This window comes from Asparagus officinalis, chromosome 1, assembly GCF_001876935.1.
Source record: "Asparagus officinalis chromosome 1, Aspof.V1, whole genome shotgun sequence".
In the NCBI taxonomy this organism is placed as follows: Eukaryota; Viridiplantae; Streptophyta; class Magnoliopsida; order Asparagales; family Asparagaceae; genus Asparagus; species Asparagus officinalis.
This window is the reverse complement of record NC_033794.1, coordinates 18795048-18816794: the sequence shown is the minus strand read 5'-3', so window position 1 is coordinate 18816794 and position 21747 is coordinate 18795048. Positions and strand designations below refer to the sequence as shown.

Genomic DNA, 21747 nt, shown 5'->3' with positions numbered 1-21747 from the left:
CTGTCTCGCGGGTCGAGACAGCAAACGCTGTCTCGCCCAGCGAGACAGTAAACACTGTCTCGCCGTACTGACTTCTTCGATTGTTAAGTTTTTGCAGTTACTGACCCTTGAGGCTATAAATACCCCCCTAGGGTCACTTCTGACGAGGATCGAGCATTTGTTAGAGCATTCCAGAGCAGAGAGAGCAGAGATTTGAGTTCTTTTCTTGCAACGCCTTGAAATTAAGCTTCGACTTGATTTTAAGAAGAACGACTATCTTACTTCGATAAGATATCGTTTCAATTTCTACTTCGATAACGAAGTTAGAATCATAAGCCCCCTCTTCACGATCTGTGAATCGGCGGTCCACGAACCAAAGCGTTCCCGGCACAGGCAAAGTCCCACGAAAACGAGAATTGATAGACGATTTTCGTGTTTGTTTCTCAAGAGTTGTAATTTTTTGTTTTGTTGTGTAGAAAAAGTCTTATAAAAAGATTATTCTTTCGAATTTGTTGTAATAGAACAAAGTTATAATGAATTCCACAGCAGCGACTTTTGAACCAAACACTTCTTTATGAAAAGTTTATGTGCATTTTTTGATTTGATAATGAACCTCCTAGATTCTGATTCATTATCATACAAAACCCCAGAACTTTGTCCAGTATTGTCTTAAAGAAATTAGCCTCATGTACTAATAAAGCCTTGGCCATGCTCTCACTCCAATGTAAAACATGTTGGTTTTGAATTGAATGGGACATGAACTCGATGAGATCACGTATTAGTGAATCATCATCTTTACCCTTACAACTCTTATTTTTTGATTGAGATTTGGTATTGGATGTAAAAGCTACCCCACTAGACAACTTCACATTTTGAGACTGGGTGTTAATCTTTTCTACACTTGGTATCTCAGACTCAAAATATGTGTTGGGGGACTCATGATTATCATTTTCACAAAAAATTATTGGTTCCTCAGAAAGATCAAGAGGCCGACTAGAACCAAGTTTCTTACTCACATCTTTGGCGAAATTTCCCCTTGCTTGGTCATCACCAACAATTGTACACAAGTCATCATAGTGAGTGAGAGGCATGTTCAAGTACTCCTTCAACTTTGAGCTATTACACTTATTGTCATGTATAGTAAATTAATGTAAGAAAAAAATGCAACCTAAATATACTTTCCCATAAATAACACAAGATAAATCATCAAAATATCAATCAATACCTTTGTTCACATATCAAATGAATCTGGATCCATGGTAACAATTTTTATCATTGGATCATATCCGACACCATTCATGTTCACGATAGTTCGCATATCAAAAAGCTTACTCTTCAAGCTCTTCATATGGTTCATCACATTTTCTTTGGTGAATTCAGTTCCACATTGCTTGTTGACCTCTTCAGCAGCCACCTTGTATGCATGCATCTTAAAGTTCTTATCAACCTTGAGACCATCTCTTGCCAACTGAGTAATAACAGGGATTAGAACATCATAATGCCTTGCATTCCAATACATGTTAGGCACACCCCTAGTGTTTGGAGGCTTGTCTATAATTGTTGATGTCATTCTTCTTTTAGCAATTGCTTTCTTCTTCATTTTGATTGGTGAGATTGCCTCGACATCAATTTTAGTAGCCCTCTTCGATGAAAGACTCTCTCCAGAGTTGGTACCATTGTTATGTGAGCTAGGGGTTGCATAGAACATTGGGTGGCTATTAAGCATATTCATATATGATGTAGGTTATTGAGTCATATATGAGAAATTATTGTCATAGTGAGAGTAAGATGGATAAGGAGGGGGATGAGAAGAGTAGGGTGCATGAGGGAATGATATGAAGATCATGTTCAAGTTTGAAGGAGGAACTCTAGGGGTTTTAGGGGAAGGAATAGCTTCACAATCATTACTTTTATCAACAAATTAAATCAGCTATACTTTGAAGAATAAAGCTCCCATTACACTAAAGTCACATAATGCAAATATAAAATCAAACCAACATTGTCAAACTTAAGAAATACAATAAGTCCAGAGATCAAACTTAAGAAATACAATAAGTCTAGAGATGCTAATATGTTAATTACAAGCCAATTTCGGTTGTGTCCCCACCATGATATTTCTTACAATAATCTACTCACAAAGCACTTGCAATTTCATCCCTCTTCTATTTCATTCATTCCTTGAATCTCTTTCTTCTCTTTGTATAATATTTTGAGTAAAGTCGACAACATTGTCATCTTCACCCTCATTAGCTATTTCTCCATCATCATCGTCAATAGTAATGTCCTCATTCAATAAGTCATCGCCCGGATCGACTATAGTAATATAGTTATGAAGTATAGTACAAGCCAAAACCACATCAACTTGGGTTGGAAAAGGATAATGTGGCTTTGCAGTGAGAAGTTTGAAACGATTCTTCAACAATCCAAAGGTTGATTCAATTTTAGACCTTAGCGATGAATGTATGAGATTGAATAACTCTCTTTTGTTATTTATTAGCCTACCCTTGTGCTCATTTAAATGGTAACGTACACCACGATAAGGGGAGATGAAGTCAGGCATGGTTGTGTACCCCACATCACACAAATAATATTTGCCTACAATTATAAACAACACATTATAGTAAATACATATATTTTTATAAATTATAATTGAATATTCATTTTAGTGATTAATGATTAATTACCATCGTAGACTCTTAGTCCATGAGGTTGAGGTCTTAAAAGTGCATCTTGTAGTACTCTACAATCATTTGCGGACCCCTCTCATCCAGCTAGAACGTACGAAAATAACTTATTTGGGGTGCATGCAGCTAGAACATTTTGAGTTACACCTTTACGGCCTCTAAAGAGGGCAACAAGTCTAGCGGGAAGCATGATGTCAATGTGGGTTCCATCTATCATACCAATGCAATCCTATATAACCTACGAAAATGACTATTATTTCATAGAATAACAAAGTTCATTTGTTCAATGCGTGTTATGTGAATGAGTTTATTACCTTGAAATAAGGATAGTACAAAGGATTGTTTGCAATCTCTGGCGCCAATTCCTTTGGTGCTTGCTTCAGGAATCGCCCCCTTATACGACCAACTGCTTCTAGGTATTTGTTAAAATATCTAGCAATTGATTATCCTGATCTTATGAAATGTGATCTTACTATTCTATTTTTTGTTTTATGTCCTAATGTATTAAGGAACATGATCAATTGTTCTTGTACTTTAACATCATGTGAATCCTGTAGTAGGCACGTAACTCTCATTATTCTAACAAGATTTTCAAATGCATACATCCTCATTCTAACATAATCTCTACAACTTTGACTATAGCCAGTAAATACACGGGATATGTGGATATTTTTAGACTCTATCTTTTATTTTCCCCGCTCCCTATGGTGATAAGTGATAGATTTTCTTCTAGAACGTTTTCTCATTACACATGTCAACACAGTCACGATGGCGGACATAGTAGCATTACTCGATATCCTCATTAACGTTTTGCCATCAATATCATCCATCTACAATGATTGAAAAGTATATTATTAAACATATGCAAATGCTTAAACTCAAAGAAATTTCTAAATCTTTTAGCTGATATAAAGTTTAGTCAAATTATATAAGTACATCAATAATTATTATTATCGACCATGATATCATATTGCACATGAAATCATAGTGTACCAATATTTTGAGCTAGCCGCCTACATATATACAAAAGTCATCATCAAGTAAAGATACACATGTAAAAAAGTAATAAAAAAATTAAAGATTGTCTGGACATAGAACAAAAAAGGAGTTAGTGCATAACTATCAAGCATAGTTAATAAGACAAAGCTTTGATTCATTCAATCATATAGTTTGATAAACAATAATAAAACAAAATGAAGGAAAGCAGATAATATCAAAATGTAAATTGTTAGTTGGAAGCAATAGATAAACTAGTCCATTTGTAAAAGCTTTTCATAGGGTACGTAACTTGTTTTAAAGACTTATTCAATTTGTTTTGAAGATTTGTGATGATTTTAATGACACACATTGCAGCTCAACAAACAAAGCAAAAGAATCAGCCTATCAACTCATGATTGAAACAATCCTCACAAGAAAAAAAATCACAAAGTGGAGAAAGGTTATACCTTTGCTTTGTTATGGAGCAGATCCGATGGCCTCGAGGTGAAATTTTATAGTGTGAAACCCTAATCAAGAAATCAAGCCTTCAGATCTGAAGAAGAGAATTCAGAGGAAGTCCCAACTACACCCAACTCAGAGAAGGTTGCCTCCAAGAATAGTGACGACATGCATCATGAAAACCCCTTCTTTATAAACCCCAAAAAATCATAAATTTCTTCTTGAAATCAATAGCTAGAGTTCATCATGGAGGTAATCAAGAGGAAGGGACCACTTTACACCTTTTTATGGCCGATTTGAGCAGATTTAACTCTAAATTTTGATGAAACGGCGGTAAGTGGAGGAGGGAAATAGAAAGGCGAAGGGAACGAGAAGATAGGTGGTGATTGTACCGAGAAGATAGGGGTGATTATCACGTGAAGAGAAAAGAGGAGAGCGTTAATGCCGAGGTGGACAAACTGTCAAAAATTTTAGTCCATTTCTGAGCTAAAAGTGAGGATTTGGGTTGTCCATAAAATTTATTGTTTTCTCTGTTCTTTTAGAAAGCTTTTCTTAAAAAAAAAGTGAATCAAATCTATGTTTTGGAATCCTATAATGACCAAAAACTTACTTTTTATTCCAAAAAAGCTATTTTCCTAAAATTTTGACCCAAACAAACAGCCCCTAAATATCTTGTGGTCTCTCCTCACTTTGAAAACTATGCAAATGGAGACACAGCTTAATAGAAGGACATTGCATTATTAATGCCAACAATGTAAGTTGAATTTTGCAAATCATAGCCCCATATTTTGCATAGGCTTTGCATTATTGCTCTTTTGCTGGACTCTTTGCTTCCTCTTTAAATTGCCATGGTCCTGAAAGGCTGAAACAGCTTTGGATCTTGGTGGTATAAGCAGACTCATGTCTCTTTATAGAGTTTTACTTCTTTTTCAGTACATAGTTGTGGGCTTCTGCTTATTATAACAATTATGTCTGTGTCTCTATAAACATGTATATAATTCTCATATTTGAAATAACGTTAATATTATAAAAAATTTTACTTACGTTCCAGCACCATAAGATATCACGTAATTACATGAGTGACCTTGAAGTATGTGCATCTACACGAGTAATCCTGAAATTACTGATTGTAATTACACATGCGATGCTTAAATTTGTCTGCAAGCTAACATTATTATTATTATTATTATTATTATTGCTGATTTCAAGTTCTTGTTGGGTGTCGGTTAGCATTACACTTATGATTAGAGTTTTGATTAGGGTTAAGAGCAGGTTTAGAGTTAAGATTAGAGTTATAGCAATAGTTACTCACAAAAGTTTCATAGTTATAACTCTAACCCAAACTCTAATAGTCAATAATTTTTGCCATAATCTTAACCATAATATTAATGCTAACCTAAGCTAAATCTAACCTTAACTAACATCCAAGCAAAACTTTAAATTAACCGAAAACAAATATTGTTAACTTGCCAATAGATTCTAAAGTCAATTGTGCTATTGCAACCACTAATCATACGTGTGTAAATACCCAAACTTTAAGCCACAAATGTTATTTTTCCATACTTCAGTGCCAAAACACGATTCATTCGGAAAAGGTTTAATGTAAGGAATAAAATGCAAATCACAGGGATTTTTTTGGTAACTTCTGTCATTTCATACTTCTGTCATTTCTACAAATAACATGGATTTTCTTGGTAAGTTAAGTGGACCCCAACATTAATTTGTCATTTCTACAAATCATAGGGATTTTTTTGAACTTAAGGGGCTGTTTGTTTCACCCATTTTATGGAAAAGGAATGGTATTTGGATCTAACAGTGTCAAAATCGTAATTAAAGGATTCCAAATGAATCCTAATCTTGAGTTTGGTTCAAATTTTTTTTACAGATTTCAAAATCTGTAAATAAGTTAAAACAGTGGTTTTTTATGGATTCTGAAATCCTCTCTGTTTGAGTGGATTTGGGTAAAAAATCTGACATCTCCTTTACCTCCTTCTTATTCTGATTCCACCGCTTCGAAAACCCTAGATCTGTGGTGTCCCCGTTGTTCTTCTCCCGCCTCATCTCACTCTTCTTCATGCCTCTTCTCCCGCGGCTCTTCGATTTCTTTTTCGAAGTTGAGGCTGGCAATTGTGACGACGGTTTCTCATGGCGGAATCGGATTCTCCCTCTAATCTTATCCTGTCTCTTCACAATCGTCGACGGTCCTCTCCTCGGATCGTTCTTCGATTAGTTTTCCAACTTTTGTTTTGCAGTGGTGTTGGTGGATTCATTGGCTTTGGTTGTTGGTGATCCCTTCTCGAACTTGTGGGTTTCGGTGGGTTTGTTGGCTTCGTGGTGTCCGTCGGCTTCGGTGGGTTTATTGCTTGGATTTCAGTAATTTCCCCTGGGTAGCTGAAGGTATAAAATGTTTCCCCCTTTTTTAAGATTCATTTCTTCGTGCTTGATGTGATGAAAGGAACCTGGTTAGTAGAATGTGTTGTTTTTAATAATTCATTAAGTGTATAATCTCTTAACAACAAGGTTTTGTTATTAGTTGATTACTAAATTTTAGTTCCCTAGAATAATTGAGGAGTACGACCTTCAAATGAAACCCTTGGATTGAATCCTTAATCATATTTGTTTGATCAGCGTGTGAACTTAAATTCGACATTAGTTAAAATAAATTTTTGTATAATTAGATATATTGTTTCAAGAAATTAATATTTGTATTAAATATTTAATTAATTTTAAACTTTAATAAGTAGACATATTAAGTTATAAATGTATGCTAATTTTACAACGGATGTAGATGGATATGGTAGATGAAGAAGAATTAAAGAGGATGTGTGCTAATACAGCTGTTTCCACCGTGATCACATTAGTAACTTGTATTTTAAGAATGCGTGCTAAGCGCAAGATAATTTCAACTTGTACGAAGGAAGAAAAGATTAAGAAAATATATTGCAGAGAAACTCACTTCAGACGCGTATTGGAAGGCTATAGTGATAGCTATCAGTCTTATATTAGAATGAGACCGATGGTCTTTTTTAAACTTGCTGAAGTAATGAAAGCAAACGGTTTATTAAAGGATACAAGACACGTTCAAGTTGAAGAACAGCTGGCTATGTTCCTACGTATTGTGGGTCATAAAACTAAAAATAGAATAATAAGGACTGAGTTCATAAGATCAGGAGAAACAATTAGCAGGTATTTTAATAAAGTCCTACAAGCAATGAATGAGTTACGTGATCGCTACATAAAGCAAGCTCCAAATAAAGTTTCTGTGGAGATTGTAAACAACTCAAATTATTTTCCTTACTTTAAGGTAAATTTAATACATACATCTTAACTTCTCTTATAAAAAAATAACCTTTTTATTAAACGTTGTATACTTTATTGTTTTTTATAGGACTGCATTGGTTTGATAGATGACACACACATCGACGCAGTGTTACCTAGCGATCTAGTTACACGGTTTAGAGGGCGAAAAAGGGTGACACAAAATATCTTAGCAGCATGCACCCCCAATAAACTTTTTACCTATATCTTAGCTGGGTGGGAGAGAGCAGTAAATGACTATAGGATATTACAAGATGCTCTGTCGAGACCACAATCTTACGGGCTCTGAGTTTATGATGGTATTCATTCTCACTTATGCACATTTTGAATAATAAATTAAATACTTGTAAATAATTAAGATTTTAAAATACTATCTAATTAATGTAGGTAAATATTACCTATGTAACACTGGATATACCATAATGTCAGGCTTCATATCCCTATATCACGGTGTACGATATCATTTAAAAGAGCACACTGGTAGGACACCAAAGAATATGAAAGAGTTGTTCAATTTAAGGCATTCCTCTTTAAGATCAAAAATTAAATGCACATTTGGTATATTGAAGAACTAGTTTAAAATATTATCGGTAAAGCCAAATTATCCATTTCCCACTCAAGTGGACATTATACTAGCGTGTATCGTGTTACACAATTTTATTGCTATAGAAGATCCAGATGATGATATTTTAAATGAAAATGTAGAAATTAATGAAGATAATGGGGGAAGTGACAAATGAAGATGACTCAAGTGTGGTGGATTATACTCAAACTAGGACACGGAGAGAGGATCGAGATGAAAGAAATGAATGGAAGGAGCTACGAGATCAAATTGCTTGGGCGATGTGGGTGGATTATTATGCAAAGTATAATGGTGGTAATGTTTGGTGGAAAATTTGCAATAAGAAAATGAAATAATTCTATTTGATTTTTATTCTCTCAATCTCGATTACAATTTGAATTTCCCGATTATAAAAGAGAAGAGAATTGATGCAAATCCTCCCCTTTGTTTAAAACTGGGTTCTTCACGGTGGCGATGAGATCTCCCCTTTGTTTAAAACTGGGTTCTTCACGGTGGCGATGAGATGCCTCCCTCGAATGCTCGCGTCAAGTTTGCTTTTCACGGTGGCGATGAGATGCCTCCCTCGAATGCTCGCGTCAAGTTTGCTTCTCGTTGACGATCCGAACTTCTTGTTTCACTGGAACATAGTCTTCTCCTCACGATTTGACGCTGTGGAGAACTTGTGTGGCAAGTTTTAAAGAATTTTTGATGAGTTGATAACTCTGAACGAGTTTGAAACTATATGAAAGAGTCGATTTAATCGAAATCGGTTTGTAAGCCAAGGATGAAGAAAGCTCTTGTTTCCGTTCTTCAAAGCTCCAGCAATTCTCCCTAAAAAGCCAGCCAAATATCTCTTCTTTTCTGCCAAAACCTAAGGACCCAAACTCAGTTGAGTTTACTCCTATTTATAGGGGGTTAAGGGGTGTAATCGCCCCCCTTAATTCACTCCTAAATGGGGCTGAATGGGGTGTAACCGCCCCCTTAAACCGCTCCCCAAATCATGGGGAAAACGGTTTTGAAACCATTTAGTTTGTGCTTTGAATGAGTCAAACGCCAATCTGGGCGTTCTGGGTCCGAACTCTGCGTTTTAGACTTGAAACGCAGAGTTGGACCTGTTTTTGGCTGAAAACGCCGTATTCACACAACGTTGTAAATCTGAAACGCAGAATTAGGATGTAGAGATGAACTCCGTGTTTTGACTCCACGAACTCTGCGATTTTAATTGGAGCACTAGGGATGACCTCTGCATTTTGATGTTATAACACAGGGATGATCTCTGCATTTTGATCGTGTAACGCAGGAATGACCTCTGCGTTTTGAGGTTGTAACGCAGGGAGGACCTCTGTGTTTTGAGTCTGAGATGCAGAGGTGAGCTCTGCATCTTGATTTGAAGAGATCGTCAATTTGTAGTCTCTTTTTGCTAGAGCGATGCAAAGATCGTTATTTTATAATCTTCGTCTTGGCTCCTTGAAAATATGAGAGTTGTTAGATTGTCACTCCCGATATTGATTATGAAGGCTGTTGAATAGAGCTTTCATTGGTTGTTGTAAAGTCGTCAGATTATAACTTTTATCATTAGTGTTTGATGGGGGGATCAGCTATCTACAGTGATTTTTAGACAACCTACAGAACCCCCTCCAAAGTTTTCGAAAGTTCACGGTTGACTAGGATGAATTTTCGGAATACTTTGGATCCCAACTCTGATCTTGGAGTTGTTGTTTCCTTGTCATAAAGAAGTTGTTCTCTACACTCGCTTCAAAGGCATCTTGGTTGAAGGGATTTGTCATGCAGAACCTATATGAATGTATGCATTATAATCCTGCCTCTGGAATGTGGGGGTGGACCCCTGCGCTTTGAACTTGAGATGCGGGTCTCACCATTGCGTTTTAAATTTGGAACCCGGGTGTGACCTTGGCATTATGATTTTTTGTAACGCGAGTCTGACCTTGACGTTTTGACTTGAGACACAGAGGTGGCTTTCATGCTTTTTTTGACTAAGTCTTTGAGACTTGTCTTTAGCTCATCTGTTTCAAGTCTCGACTCACATCCATTAAGCTGTTGGGCCTGCAAACATGCATAGGATTTTTGGCAAACTCTCAGCCATCAACGGATTTGATAAACCTTTACCGACTACCGTTTGAGTCGGGCTAGCATGTGAATTATTTGAATCCGTTTTACATGTAACGTTGTGCTAAGAGAATAAACCCTCTTAGACTTGATGCTATGATTTTGAATACATAGACTTTGTCATTTTCACGGGAAAAAACTAACCGGCAATGTGTGTTAGGCGTAGACTTATCTCTAATTAGGGATCGAGATAAAGTTCCCTATGCGTGTAAGGCATGGATTTTGGTGTTATTAATAATGACCTGACACGATGTTAAATATGTGGGCTTTGCTATTTTCACGGGAATGTGCTACCTAGCAGCACGTGTTAGATACAGACTTATCTCTATTTAGGGATCGAGATAACGTCCCCATGCATGAAAGATATGGATTTTTGGTACTATGATATTGAATACGTAGACTTGGTCATTTTCACAGGAATGGACCATCCGGCAACATGTGTGAGGTGAAAACTTATCTCTATTTAGGGATCAAGATAAAGTCCCGCATGCGTGTAAGACATGGATTTTGGCGTTATTAATAACGACCTACCATGACGTTGAATGCATGGGCTTTTATCCTTTACGGTCAAAGACTAACCGACAACGCGTATTAGGCGTTGACTTATCCCTACTTAAGATTCGGGATAAAATTCCCTATACATGCGAGGTATGGATTCAGAGATTATTAATTTAATGATAATCATTGGTTACGATATTGAATACGTAGACTTTGTCACTATTTCTTCCTGTGTTATATTTTCACTTGAAATACTGAAAGAAAGTTGGAAGTGCCAGAGGTGTAGTATTAACTTAGCATGAATTTTCACTTAGAGTGAAATTCAAAAATTTTCTTTATTATCACTAGGATAATTCTAGAAAATCTTTAATCCACAGGGGATTTTATAATAAAAAATTGCTATTCTTGTTAAAAAAGGATTAACAAGTTCATTGGGGGGTTTGACTGTTAGAGGTGTGATGTTAAATTCTTGTTAAAAAAGGATTAACAAGTTCATTGGGGGGTTTGACTGTTAGAGGTGTGATGTTAACCTAATAATATTTTATGGGTCTATCGCTCTATTGAAGAGAGTCGATAAGTTGGTTTGGTCATTAGAGGGTGTGATGTTAACTTGAAGGGTTTGTGGACCTATCGCTCTATTGAGAAGAGTTGATAAGTTGATTGTCAGAGGTGTTTTGTTAACGTGACTGGTTTGTGGACCTATCGCTCTAGTGAAGAGAGTCAATAAGTTAATTTTGTTAGATGTGTGATATTAACGTGACAAGAATGTATTATAATTGGAGCGACTTTGTGGACTTATTATCCTATTAACGAGGATTAATAAGTAGATTGTTAGAGGTATGATGTAAACATGACAAGAATTTGTTGCGATCATAGCAACTTTGTGGACTTATCATCCTATTGAAGATGATTGATAAGTTGATTTGTCAGAGGTGTGATGTTAACGTGACATGATTTATGTTTCGATCGGAACAACTTTGTGGACTTATCATCCTATTGAAGAGGATTGATAAGTTGATTTTGTCAAAGGTGTGATATTAACATGACAGGAATTTGTTACGATCGGAGCAACTTTGTGAACTTATCATACTATTGAAGAGGATTGATAAGTAAATTTTGTCAGAGGTGTGATATTAACATGACAAGATTGCATTGCGATGAGAGCAATTTTGTGGACTTATCATCCTATTGAAGAGGATCGATAAGTTAATTTGTCAGAGGTGTGATATTAACATGACATGAATTTGTTGCGATCGGAGCAACTTTATGGACTTATCATCCTATTGAAGAGGATTGATAAGTAAATTTTATCAGAGGTGTGATATTAGCATGATAAGATTGCATTGCGATGAGAGCAATTTTGTGGACTTATCATCCTATTGAAGAGAATTGATAAATGAATTTTGTTATCAGAGGTGTGATGTTAACTTGACGGGTTTGTAGACCTATCGCTCTATTGAGGGGAGTCAATAAGTGGATTGTGTTGTCAGAGGTGTAATGTTAACTTGACGAGTTTGTAGACCTATCGCTCTATTGAGGAGAGTCGATAAGTGGATTGTGTCGTCAGAGATGTGATGTTAACTTGACGGGTTTATAGACCTATCGCTCTATTGAAGAGAATCGATAAGTTGATTGTCAGAGGTGTTTTATTAACGTGACTGGTTTGTTGACCTATCACTCTATTGAAGAGAGTCGATAAGTTAATTTTGTTAGAGGTGTGATATTAACATGACAGGAATGTATTACGATTGGAGCGACTTTGTGGACTTATCATCCTATTGACGAGATTGATAAGTGTATTGTAAGAGGTATGATGTTAACATGATAAGAATTTGTTGCGATCGGAGCAACTTTGTGGACTTATCATTCTATTGAAGAGGATTGATAAGTTGATTTGTCAGAGGTGTGATGTTAACGTGACAGGATTTGTGTTTCGATCGGAGCAACTTTGTGGACTTATCATCCTATTGAAGAGGATTGATAAGTTGATTTTGTTAGAGGTGTGATATTAACGTGACATGAAGTTATTACGATCGGAGCAACTTTGTGGACTTATCATCCTATTGAAGAGGATTGCTAAGTGAATTTTGTCAGAGGTGTGATATTAACGTGACAAGATTGCAGTGCGATGAGAGCAATTTTGTGGACTTATCATCCTATTGAAGAGGATTGATACGTTGATTTGTCAGAGGTGTGATATTAACGTGATAGGAATTTGTTACGATCGGAGCAACTTTGTAAACTTATCATCCTATTGAAGAGGATTGATAAGTAAATTTTGTCAGATGTGTGATATTAACGTGACAAGATTACGTTGCGATAAGAATAATTTTGTGGACTTATCATCCTATTGAAGAGGATTGATAACTGGATTTTGTCATTAGAGGTGTGATGTTAACTTGACGGGTTTGTAGACCTATCGCTCTATTAAGAAGAGTTGATAAGTGGATTGTGTCGTCAGAGGTGTGATATTAGCTTAACAGGTTTGTAGACTTATCGTTCTATTGAGGAGAGTCAATAAGTGGATTGTGTCGTCAGATGTGTGATGTTAACTTGACGGGTTTGTAGACCTATCACTCTATTGAAGAGAGTCGATAAGTTGATTGTGTCATCAGAGGTGTGATGTTAACTTAACGGGTTTATGGACCTATCGCTCTATTGAAGAGAGTTGATAAGTGGATTGTGTCGTCAAAGGTGTGATGTTAACTTGACGGGTTTGTGGACCTATGAGAGTCGATAAATTGATTTTGTCAGAGCTGTGATTTTAACTTGACGGGTTTGTGTTGTGATTGGAGCAACTTTGTGGACTTATCATCCTATTGATAAGGATTGATAAGTGGATTGTCAGATGTATGATATTAACGTGATAGGAATGTGTTATGATTGGAGCAACTTTGTGGACTTATCATCCTTTTAACGAGGATTGATAAGTGGATTGTCAGAGGTATGATATTAACGTGACAGGAATTTGTACTTATGATTTGAGCAAGATTTTGAAGACTTAAAGTCTTACTGGGAAAGATTGCGATTTGAGCAATTTTGAGGACCTATCATCCTATTAAAGAAGATTGTTAAGTTGAGTATCAGAGGTGTATTGTTAACAAATTAGGAGTGATGCAAACTGAATTCATACTCCATGGGGGTGATGATCGTCAGAAGTATAATGTTAACTTGATGATGTGAAAGATTCGTTACTCTTAATCTAGTAGATTCTAAGTAACCAACCCCCAGTCTTGATTAAAACTTAGTAGGGGAATAAAAAAGAGGGGTAGATATGATATATCGTCTTGTGGGCCACTATCCATCAAGTGGAATAGAGGCCCATCACCTAGTAAGCTACTATTTGACGAGTTTGACTATCAGAGGTAATTATTAACGTGATGGTTTTGGTAGACCCGTCATCCTACTGAAGAGGATTGGTGAGGGATTTTAGAAAAAATAGACTATCAGAGGTGATCAATAATATGATAGTTTTAGTGAACCCACCATCCTACTTGAAGAGGATTGGTGGAGGAATTTGGGGGAAATGGACTATCAAAGGTGATAGTTTTGACGGATTTTGTGGTTGACAGAAGTATTCTATTGAACATAGCAACTCAAAAAATTTATTACTCATAATCCAATGAACTACAAATAAACCACCCCCCAATCTTGAACAAGTGCAAGGGGGAAAAGGGAGTAAAGATGGCACATCGCCTAGTGGGTCACTATCTAACGAGTTTGACTATCAGAGGTAACTGTTAACGTGATAGTTATTAGATCCACCGTCCTACTGAAGAGGATTGGCTTCAGTGGCCGTAGTATCTTCTCCTTCTGACTGAGAAGATTGGGCTTGGTCTGATTACTCAGGTTGATCCTGCCTACTTTGTTCTTCAGCTTTGATCCTGACAATAATTTTTTGAGCATGTTTGCCTTGAGAGATTAGTTGTCTCCAGGAACGATATTCTGCAACTCCTATTCGGGCTAGGAGCTTAGTTTACAAATTGTGTCGACAGGTCTCCACTAAGGTAAACTGTGTCATACCCGACGAACATCGAAGAGCCATGCTTAGGAACCTCTTAATGAAGGCTTTGACAGACTCCCTCTTATTATGCTTAGTGGCGAGTAGGGTATGGATGGAGACTTCTGTATCCTCTTCAAAGAATCTTAATAGGAAGAGTCTCTCTAGATCTGCCCACTTTTGGCCCGCAGGTAGTTTTCTGAACCATTCAAAGGCAACTCGCTTGAGGGTGCCAATGAACAATCGAGCCAGTATGGCGTCGTTTGATATCATATTTCTAATCTGTAACTTAAAATGATAGATATGTTGGTTCGGTGATTCCGTACCGTTAAAAGTTTGTAGCGACATGACTTTAAATTTTGGAGGATAAGGGGTTGCATCCCATTCGACAGGATAGGGCCTGACAACTCTCTCGTCTTGGAGCTCGCTTCTGTTAGCAATGACATTAAGACAGGCTTCTAATTCTTTTATTTTAGCGGATTGAGGATTCTGCTCATTCTCGGCTTCTTTCTCTTCTTCAGATGAAGAGACTATGTGATGAGCTTCTTGATCAGAGGTCTCGTTCACTTTTTGTTTCACCTTCGATATGGACGATCCTCCTTTCCGAGAGGATTCCTGCCGAGGTTGCGACTCAGCTTTTAGAAATTAGTTCTATTTGTAATGATCTGAGCCATCATATCCTGAAGTTGATTGATGGTTTCCTGCTATGCTTGGAGAATAGCATCCTGCTCAGCAACCCTCTTTGAGAGATCTTTAGAATTTTCTGCCATATGAGCGAAGCTCTCATGTTCAACGAAGGAACTTGATGATTGAGACTCCGCAATGGCTGAGTGTTCATCCTCGAAATTGGTTCCTCTGGCTAACCTCCGATAGTTGACAGGAGGAATGCCTCCTGTTCGCGTTCGAGTGTGTTGGTAGATTCCTTCAAACTCGTTAGTGATTTATCTAATGCTTAGAGAACGACTTGTCTCAGAGTCATCATCGGGACTAGGACCTGAGGCTTTCCCTCTGCCGATCATATTGATAGTGACTCCAGGATACTCGGTCTCTGGAGACTCTTTCTTGTGTGACCGTCATCGTTGGTTGGGCAAGGCAACATTTGTTAATTGGTCGAACACTAATGGTTTGGCCGCATATTAGTAGCATTGACATATTGAGAGGACCATAGGAATCAGCCATTCACATTGGAATGAACAAATGACTTGTTACATCGGTCTTCCTACCAATATGAACTCTCTCAAATCTGTTACAAAAACTCGAGAAGAGTTACTCGATGATCGTGATGTTTGAATTGGAATCCTCAGTCTATGATTGGACGGGACTGGCTCCTGATGAACATGGATCTTCTTGAAATGCCTTGAATCCATGGACTTCTTATATCCCCCCCTCAATCTAGTCGTGCTATGCAGAGTATTCGGGGGTCTCGTTGCCCGGTCAGTGAGCCACGGGTCTAGAGACTTTGTTCTTCAGTTTTGATCCTGGCAATAATCTTTTGATCATGTTCACCTTGAGAGATTAGTTGTCTCCAGGAACATCATTCTACAACCCTTATTTGTGCTAGAAGATCGGTATGCAAGTTGTGTAGACATGTCTCCACTAGGGTAGACTGTGTCATACATGTCGAACATCGCAGAGCCATGTTTCAAAACCTTTTGACGAAGGCTTTGATGGACTCCCTCTTCTTCTGTTTAGTGGCGAGTAGGGTATGGATGGAGACTTCTGTATCCTCTTCAAAGAATCTTAATAGGAAGAGTCTCTCTAGATCTGCCCACTTTTGGCCCGCAGGTAGTTTTCTGAACCATTCAAAGGCAACTCGCTTGAGGGTGCCAATGAACAATCGAGCCAGTATGGCGTCGTTTGATATCATATTTCTAATCTGTAACTTAAAATGATAGATATGTTGGTTCGGTGATTCCGTACCGTTAAAAGTTTGTAGCGACATGACTTTAAATTTTGGAGGATAAGGGGTTGCATCCCATTCGACAGGATAGGGCCTGACAACTCTCTCGTCTTGGAGCTCGCTTCTGTTAGCAATGACATTAAGACAGGCTTCTAATTCTTTTATTTTAGCGGATTGAGGATTCTGCTCATTCTCGGCTTCTTTCTCTTCTTCAGATGAAGAGACTATGTGATGAGCTTCTTGATCAGAGGTCTCGTTCACTTTTTGTTTCACCTTCGATATGGACGATCCTCCTTTCCGAGAGGATTCCTGCCGAGGTTGCGACTCAGCTTTTAGAAATTAGTTCTATTTGTAATGATCTGAGCCATCATATCCTGAAGTTGATTGATGGTTTCCTGCTATGCTTGGAGAATAGCATCCTGCTCAGCAACCCTCTTTGAGAGATCTTTAGAATTTTCTGCCATATGAGCGAAGCTCTCATGTTCAACGAAGGAACTTGATGATTGAGACTCCGCAATGGCTGAGTGTTCATCCTCGAAATTGGTTCCTCTGGCTAACCTCCGATAGTTGACAGGAGGAATGCCTCCTGTTCGCGTTCGAGTGTGTTGGTAGATTCCTTCAAACTCGTTAGTGATTTATCTAATGCTTAGAGAACGACTTGTCTCAGAGTCATCATCGGGACTAGGACCTGAGGCTTTCCCTCTGCCGATCATATTGATAGTGACTCCAGGATACTCGGTCTCTGGAGACTCTTTCTTGTGTGACCGTCATCGTTGGTTGGGCAAGGCAACATTTGTTAATTGGTCGAACACTAATGGTTTGGCCGCATATTAGTAGCATTGACATATTGAGAGGACCATAGGAATCAGCCATTCACATTGGAATGAACAAATGACTTGTTACATCGGTCTTCCTACCAATATGAACTCTCTCAAATCTGTTACAAAAACTCGAGAAGAGTTACTCGATGATCGTGATGTTTGAATTGGAATCCTCAGTCTATGATTGGACGGGACTGGCTCCTGATGAACATGGATCTTCTTGAAATGCCTTGAATCCATGGACTTCTTATATCCCCCCCTCAATCTAGTCGTGCTATGCAGAGTATTCGGGGGTCTCGTTGCCCGGTCAGTGAGCCACGGGTCTAGAGGGCCAGGGGGTCCGGGGGGGATGGTATACCCCTCGGTGGGGTTCGGGGCAGCGCCCCGAAGCTTCACGGTATACACCAGGTTCTGTATTAGATTTTGTTACCCGAATGCATGCCTGACCTCCAGGTTTTGCTGGTGAAATATAGTTTTGAGGTCTGCGTTTTACTGATAAAACATAATCTTGAGATCTACGTTTTGATTTTGGAACGCACTCCTGAGAATTACGTTTTGTTTCTGGAACACACTCCTGAGAGTTGCGTTTAGTTTCTTGAATGCACTCCTGAGAGTTGCGTTTAATTTGTGGAATGCGCTCCTAAAGGCTGCGTTTTGATTGTACAACACGCCACTGAGGGCTGTGTTTAGCATAAGCTGAGCCCACTCCTTCGGGGGAGGGGCTGTTCGAGCAATCTTGGCTAAAGGAGAGGGCTTCCTTCGGCATAGGAGCAACAATTGGAGCTTTAGTCTCCTTGAAGACTTTGCGGATCTTAGGCATAGCCTTAGGGCTAAGGGATCCGAAGGAGAGTAACTCCTCATATTTGGCTTGATCGAAGTCGATGATTAGAGTTTCAACGGTCGTTCCAGTGAGATGAACATCGGATTATGCTACCACTTCTTCGTCAGAGAAGCTCGTCCTCAGCGGAGTTGCCATCTTTTGTTTGGTGAAAAATTTGCAATAAGAAAATGAAAGAATTCTATTTGATTTTTATTCTCTCAATTTCGATTGCAATTTGGATTTCCCGATTACAAAAGAGAAGAGAATTGATGCAAATCATCCCCTTTGTTTAAAACTGGGTTCTTCACAGTGGTGATGAGATGCCTCCCTCGAATGCTCACGTCGAGTTTGCTTCTCGTTAATGATCCGAACATCTTGTTTTACTGGAACGTGGTCTTCTCCTCACGATTTAACGCTATAGAAAACTTGCGTGATAAGTTTTAAAGAACTCTTGATGAGTTAATAACTCTGAATGAGTTTGAAACTCTATAAAAGAGTTAATTTAACCAAAATCAGTTTGTAAGCCAAGGATGAAGAAAGCTCTTGTTTCCGATCTCCAAAGCTCCAGCAATTTCCCCCAAAAAGGTAGCCGAAGATCTCTTCTTTTCTGCCAAAACCCAAGGCCCCAAACTCAGTTGAGTTTACTCCTATTTATAGGGGATTAGGGGGTGTAACTGCCCCCTTAATTCGCTCCTACGTGGGGGCTGAATGGGGTGTAACCTCCCCCTTAAACTGCTCCCCAAATCGTGGGGAAAACGGTTTTGAAACCGTTCAGTTTGTGCTTTGAACGAGTCAAACGCCAGTCTGGCTGTTCTGGGTCCGAACTCTGCATTTTAGACTTGAAACACAGAGTTAGGCCTGTTTTTGGCTGAAAACGTCATGTTCGCACAGCGTTGTAAATCTAAAATGTAGAGTTGGGACGCAGAGATGAACTCCACGTTTTGAGTCCACAAACTCTGTGTTTTTAATTGGACCGTTGGGGATGATCTCTGCGTTTTGATATTGTAATACATGGATAACCTTTGCATTTTGATGGTGTAACGCAGGGATGACGTCTGCGTTTTGAGGTTGTAACGCAGGGAGGACCTTTGCGTTTTGAGTCTGAGACGCAGAGGTGAGCTCTGCGTCTTGAATTGAAGAGACCGTCAATTTGTAGTCTCTTTTTGTTAGAGCATTACAAAGATTGTCACCTTTTAACCTTTGTCTTGGCTCCTTAAAAATATGAGAGTTGTCAGATTGTCACTCTCGATGTTGATTATGAAGGCTGTTGAATATAGCTTTAATCAGTTGTTGTGAAGTCGTCAGATTGTAACTTCCATCATCGGTGTTTGATGGGGGATCAGCTATCTGCAGTGATTTTTAGATAACCTACAAGTAACACAATGGAAAGTGGATTAACTTAATATGATATTTGTTCTATCTCGATGCAATAACTTGTCTTATTTTCTTACTGTTTACAATTATCCATTTTAATGTTTCTTAGCATATACTAAACATTACTACGATTATCATCTACTTTCTATTCATGTTTTTTGCGAAATGTAGGCATTTCATATATTCCTTTTCTAACACAAATTACTAAATGCATGCATATTATATATTGATTTAGATTTCTTTAATAAAAATGTCTACTTGTGTAATATATATTAGGTATGGCTAACAATCAGGCGGATAAGCAGTAATGCTCCGCTAAATCCAACTGCTAACATTAACATGAACTTCACGCCTGTTCAACCACAACATTTCTCTTCACCCCATCATACATTCTCACCTTCACCCCATCATACATTCTCACCATTCTCACTATATGATGTCAATTATGGTGGAATGACACAGCAACCAATGTCATACGTGAGCATGTTAAGCAGTCCACAAGGTTTGCTATTTTCCATAGCCAGTTCTCAAAGTAGTGGACCTAATCAATTTTCACCAAATACTGGTGATTCAGTTGAGAAGATTATTCATGACGTTGATGGTGAGGAGCACACTTCACCAATAAAAAAAGGAAGAAAAAAAAAGCTCATAAGAAAACGGGCTTGGGGCCAAAGTTGAACTCAAGAGGTGTGGCTAATAAGTTTTGGCTTCTAGAGCACGATGACGTGCTCATTCCTTATCTTGCAGAATTAGCATTAGATGGGCTAAAGCCAGACAAGAACTTCATGGCAGAAGCTTATAAAGTGGCAGCGATAAAAATCAATATGCAATTCAGGACTGATTTCACTCATATACATGTCATTAACCACTTGAGATGCTTGGGAAACAAATTCAATGACATGAAGGCTTGCCTTGATATAAGTGGAGCTGGGTGGGATGAAATAAATAAAATGATTACACTGGATGACGAAATGTTGAAATCATGATCTCAGGTATAACATTCAACATCTACATTATCATTAGTAATAAATACATTTGGTTCACAACTTATAATTATTTGTTATTACAGGACAAATCCAAATCTAAGTTCAAAGCGTACACAAACAAACCCCTCCCTCACTTCAAAAATTTACAAGTGATCATGAGTGATGACCAAGCTAATGGTGAATTTGTTAGGCCTGTGTATGCTAACATTGGGTCTAGTAGGTCCATACCTATTCCTAATGATGATAGTGAGATTCCAGAGGAGAGTGAGACTACACCATAATCTGATGCTTGTAACCAAAAATAACTGCCTAGATATAAGTCTAAGAGTAAAGACAACATGAATTCATCCTCTAACAAAAACCTAAAAAATCAAATCGTGAAGAGGAAATGTTATATGCCTTTGTTGAGTCAATGTCTCAGTCAATGAGAAATCAACACATTGTTCATTGGACTGAGTAGTTGGCTGAAGCGTTGAAGGAACATAGGAATAAATATTCTGAGGAATTTCTGGATAGGATTTTAGATCACTTATATAACAATGAACGTGAAGCTAGAAGGTTTTTCATAAAAGGCAAGGAAGGTCAGCAGAGGTACATTACCAACCTGATTAACGGCCAATGTTGGTCTGTTAACTAATTTGTTCGGTTTGGATTACATGTTGATGGAGCATTTTGTTGTGCATGCGTATATGTTGTTGCGCATATATCGTTTTGTTATTTGCAAACTATTAATGTTGCAATACTTCTTATTATGAACGCTATGACGTCATGTAATTAACGAATTGGTACTTTTTAACTTTCGATGCAAGTAAGTATGGATAGGCATGACTAATGAGTTCTTAATGTTACACCTTTGCTATTGATGACAGATGAAGCTAATTTGTTGCCCCTTTGCTATAGGTTTTTGGTTGTTAGGTGGAGCTTGTGTAGCTCCTTGCCTTCGGGTTTATTGCTGTCGGATTTTTGAGCTTGTGTTTCGGATTTGCTGTAGGTTATTGCTGTCGGATTTTTGAGCTTGTGGAACTAGTCGTTGCTACAGTGTTTTGGATTTGAATATTGAGCTAGCCGTTGCTACAGTGTTTTTGTTTTGAATATTGAACTAGCTGTTGCTACAATATTGATCCCAAAAAAATTTCATTCTGAACCAAACTAGATATTAGGAATTGGAGGGTTTCTATAAAAATTGGATTCTATTTTTTCATGTAATGAAACAAACATAGAATGCAAAAAAAAAGGGATTC

At 37.9% G+C, this 21747-nt stretch overlaps 1 protein-coding gene across 1 annotated transcript; it reads right to left on the bottom strand.

The window, feature by feature from the left end:
• LOC109831377 lies at positions 2147–19944 on the bottom strand. The gene is made up of 3 exons (XM_020398706.1): positions 19918–19944; positions 3400–3493; positions 2147–2574 (listed from the first exon to the last, which is right to left on the bottom strand). Exons 1-3 carry the CDS (start codon positions 19942–19944, stop codon positions 2147–2149), a joined length of 549 nt encoding a protein of 182 aa, XP_020254295.1.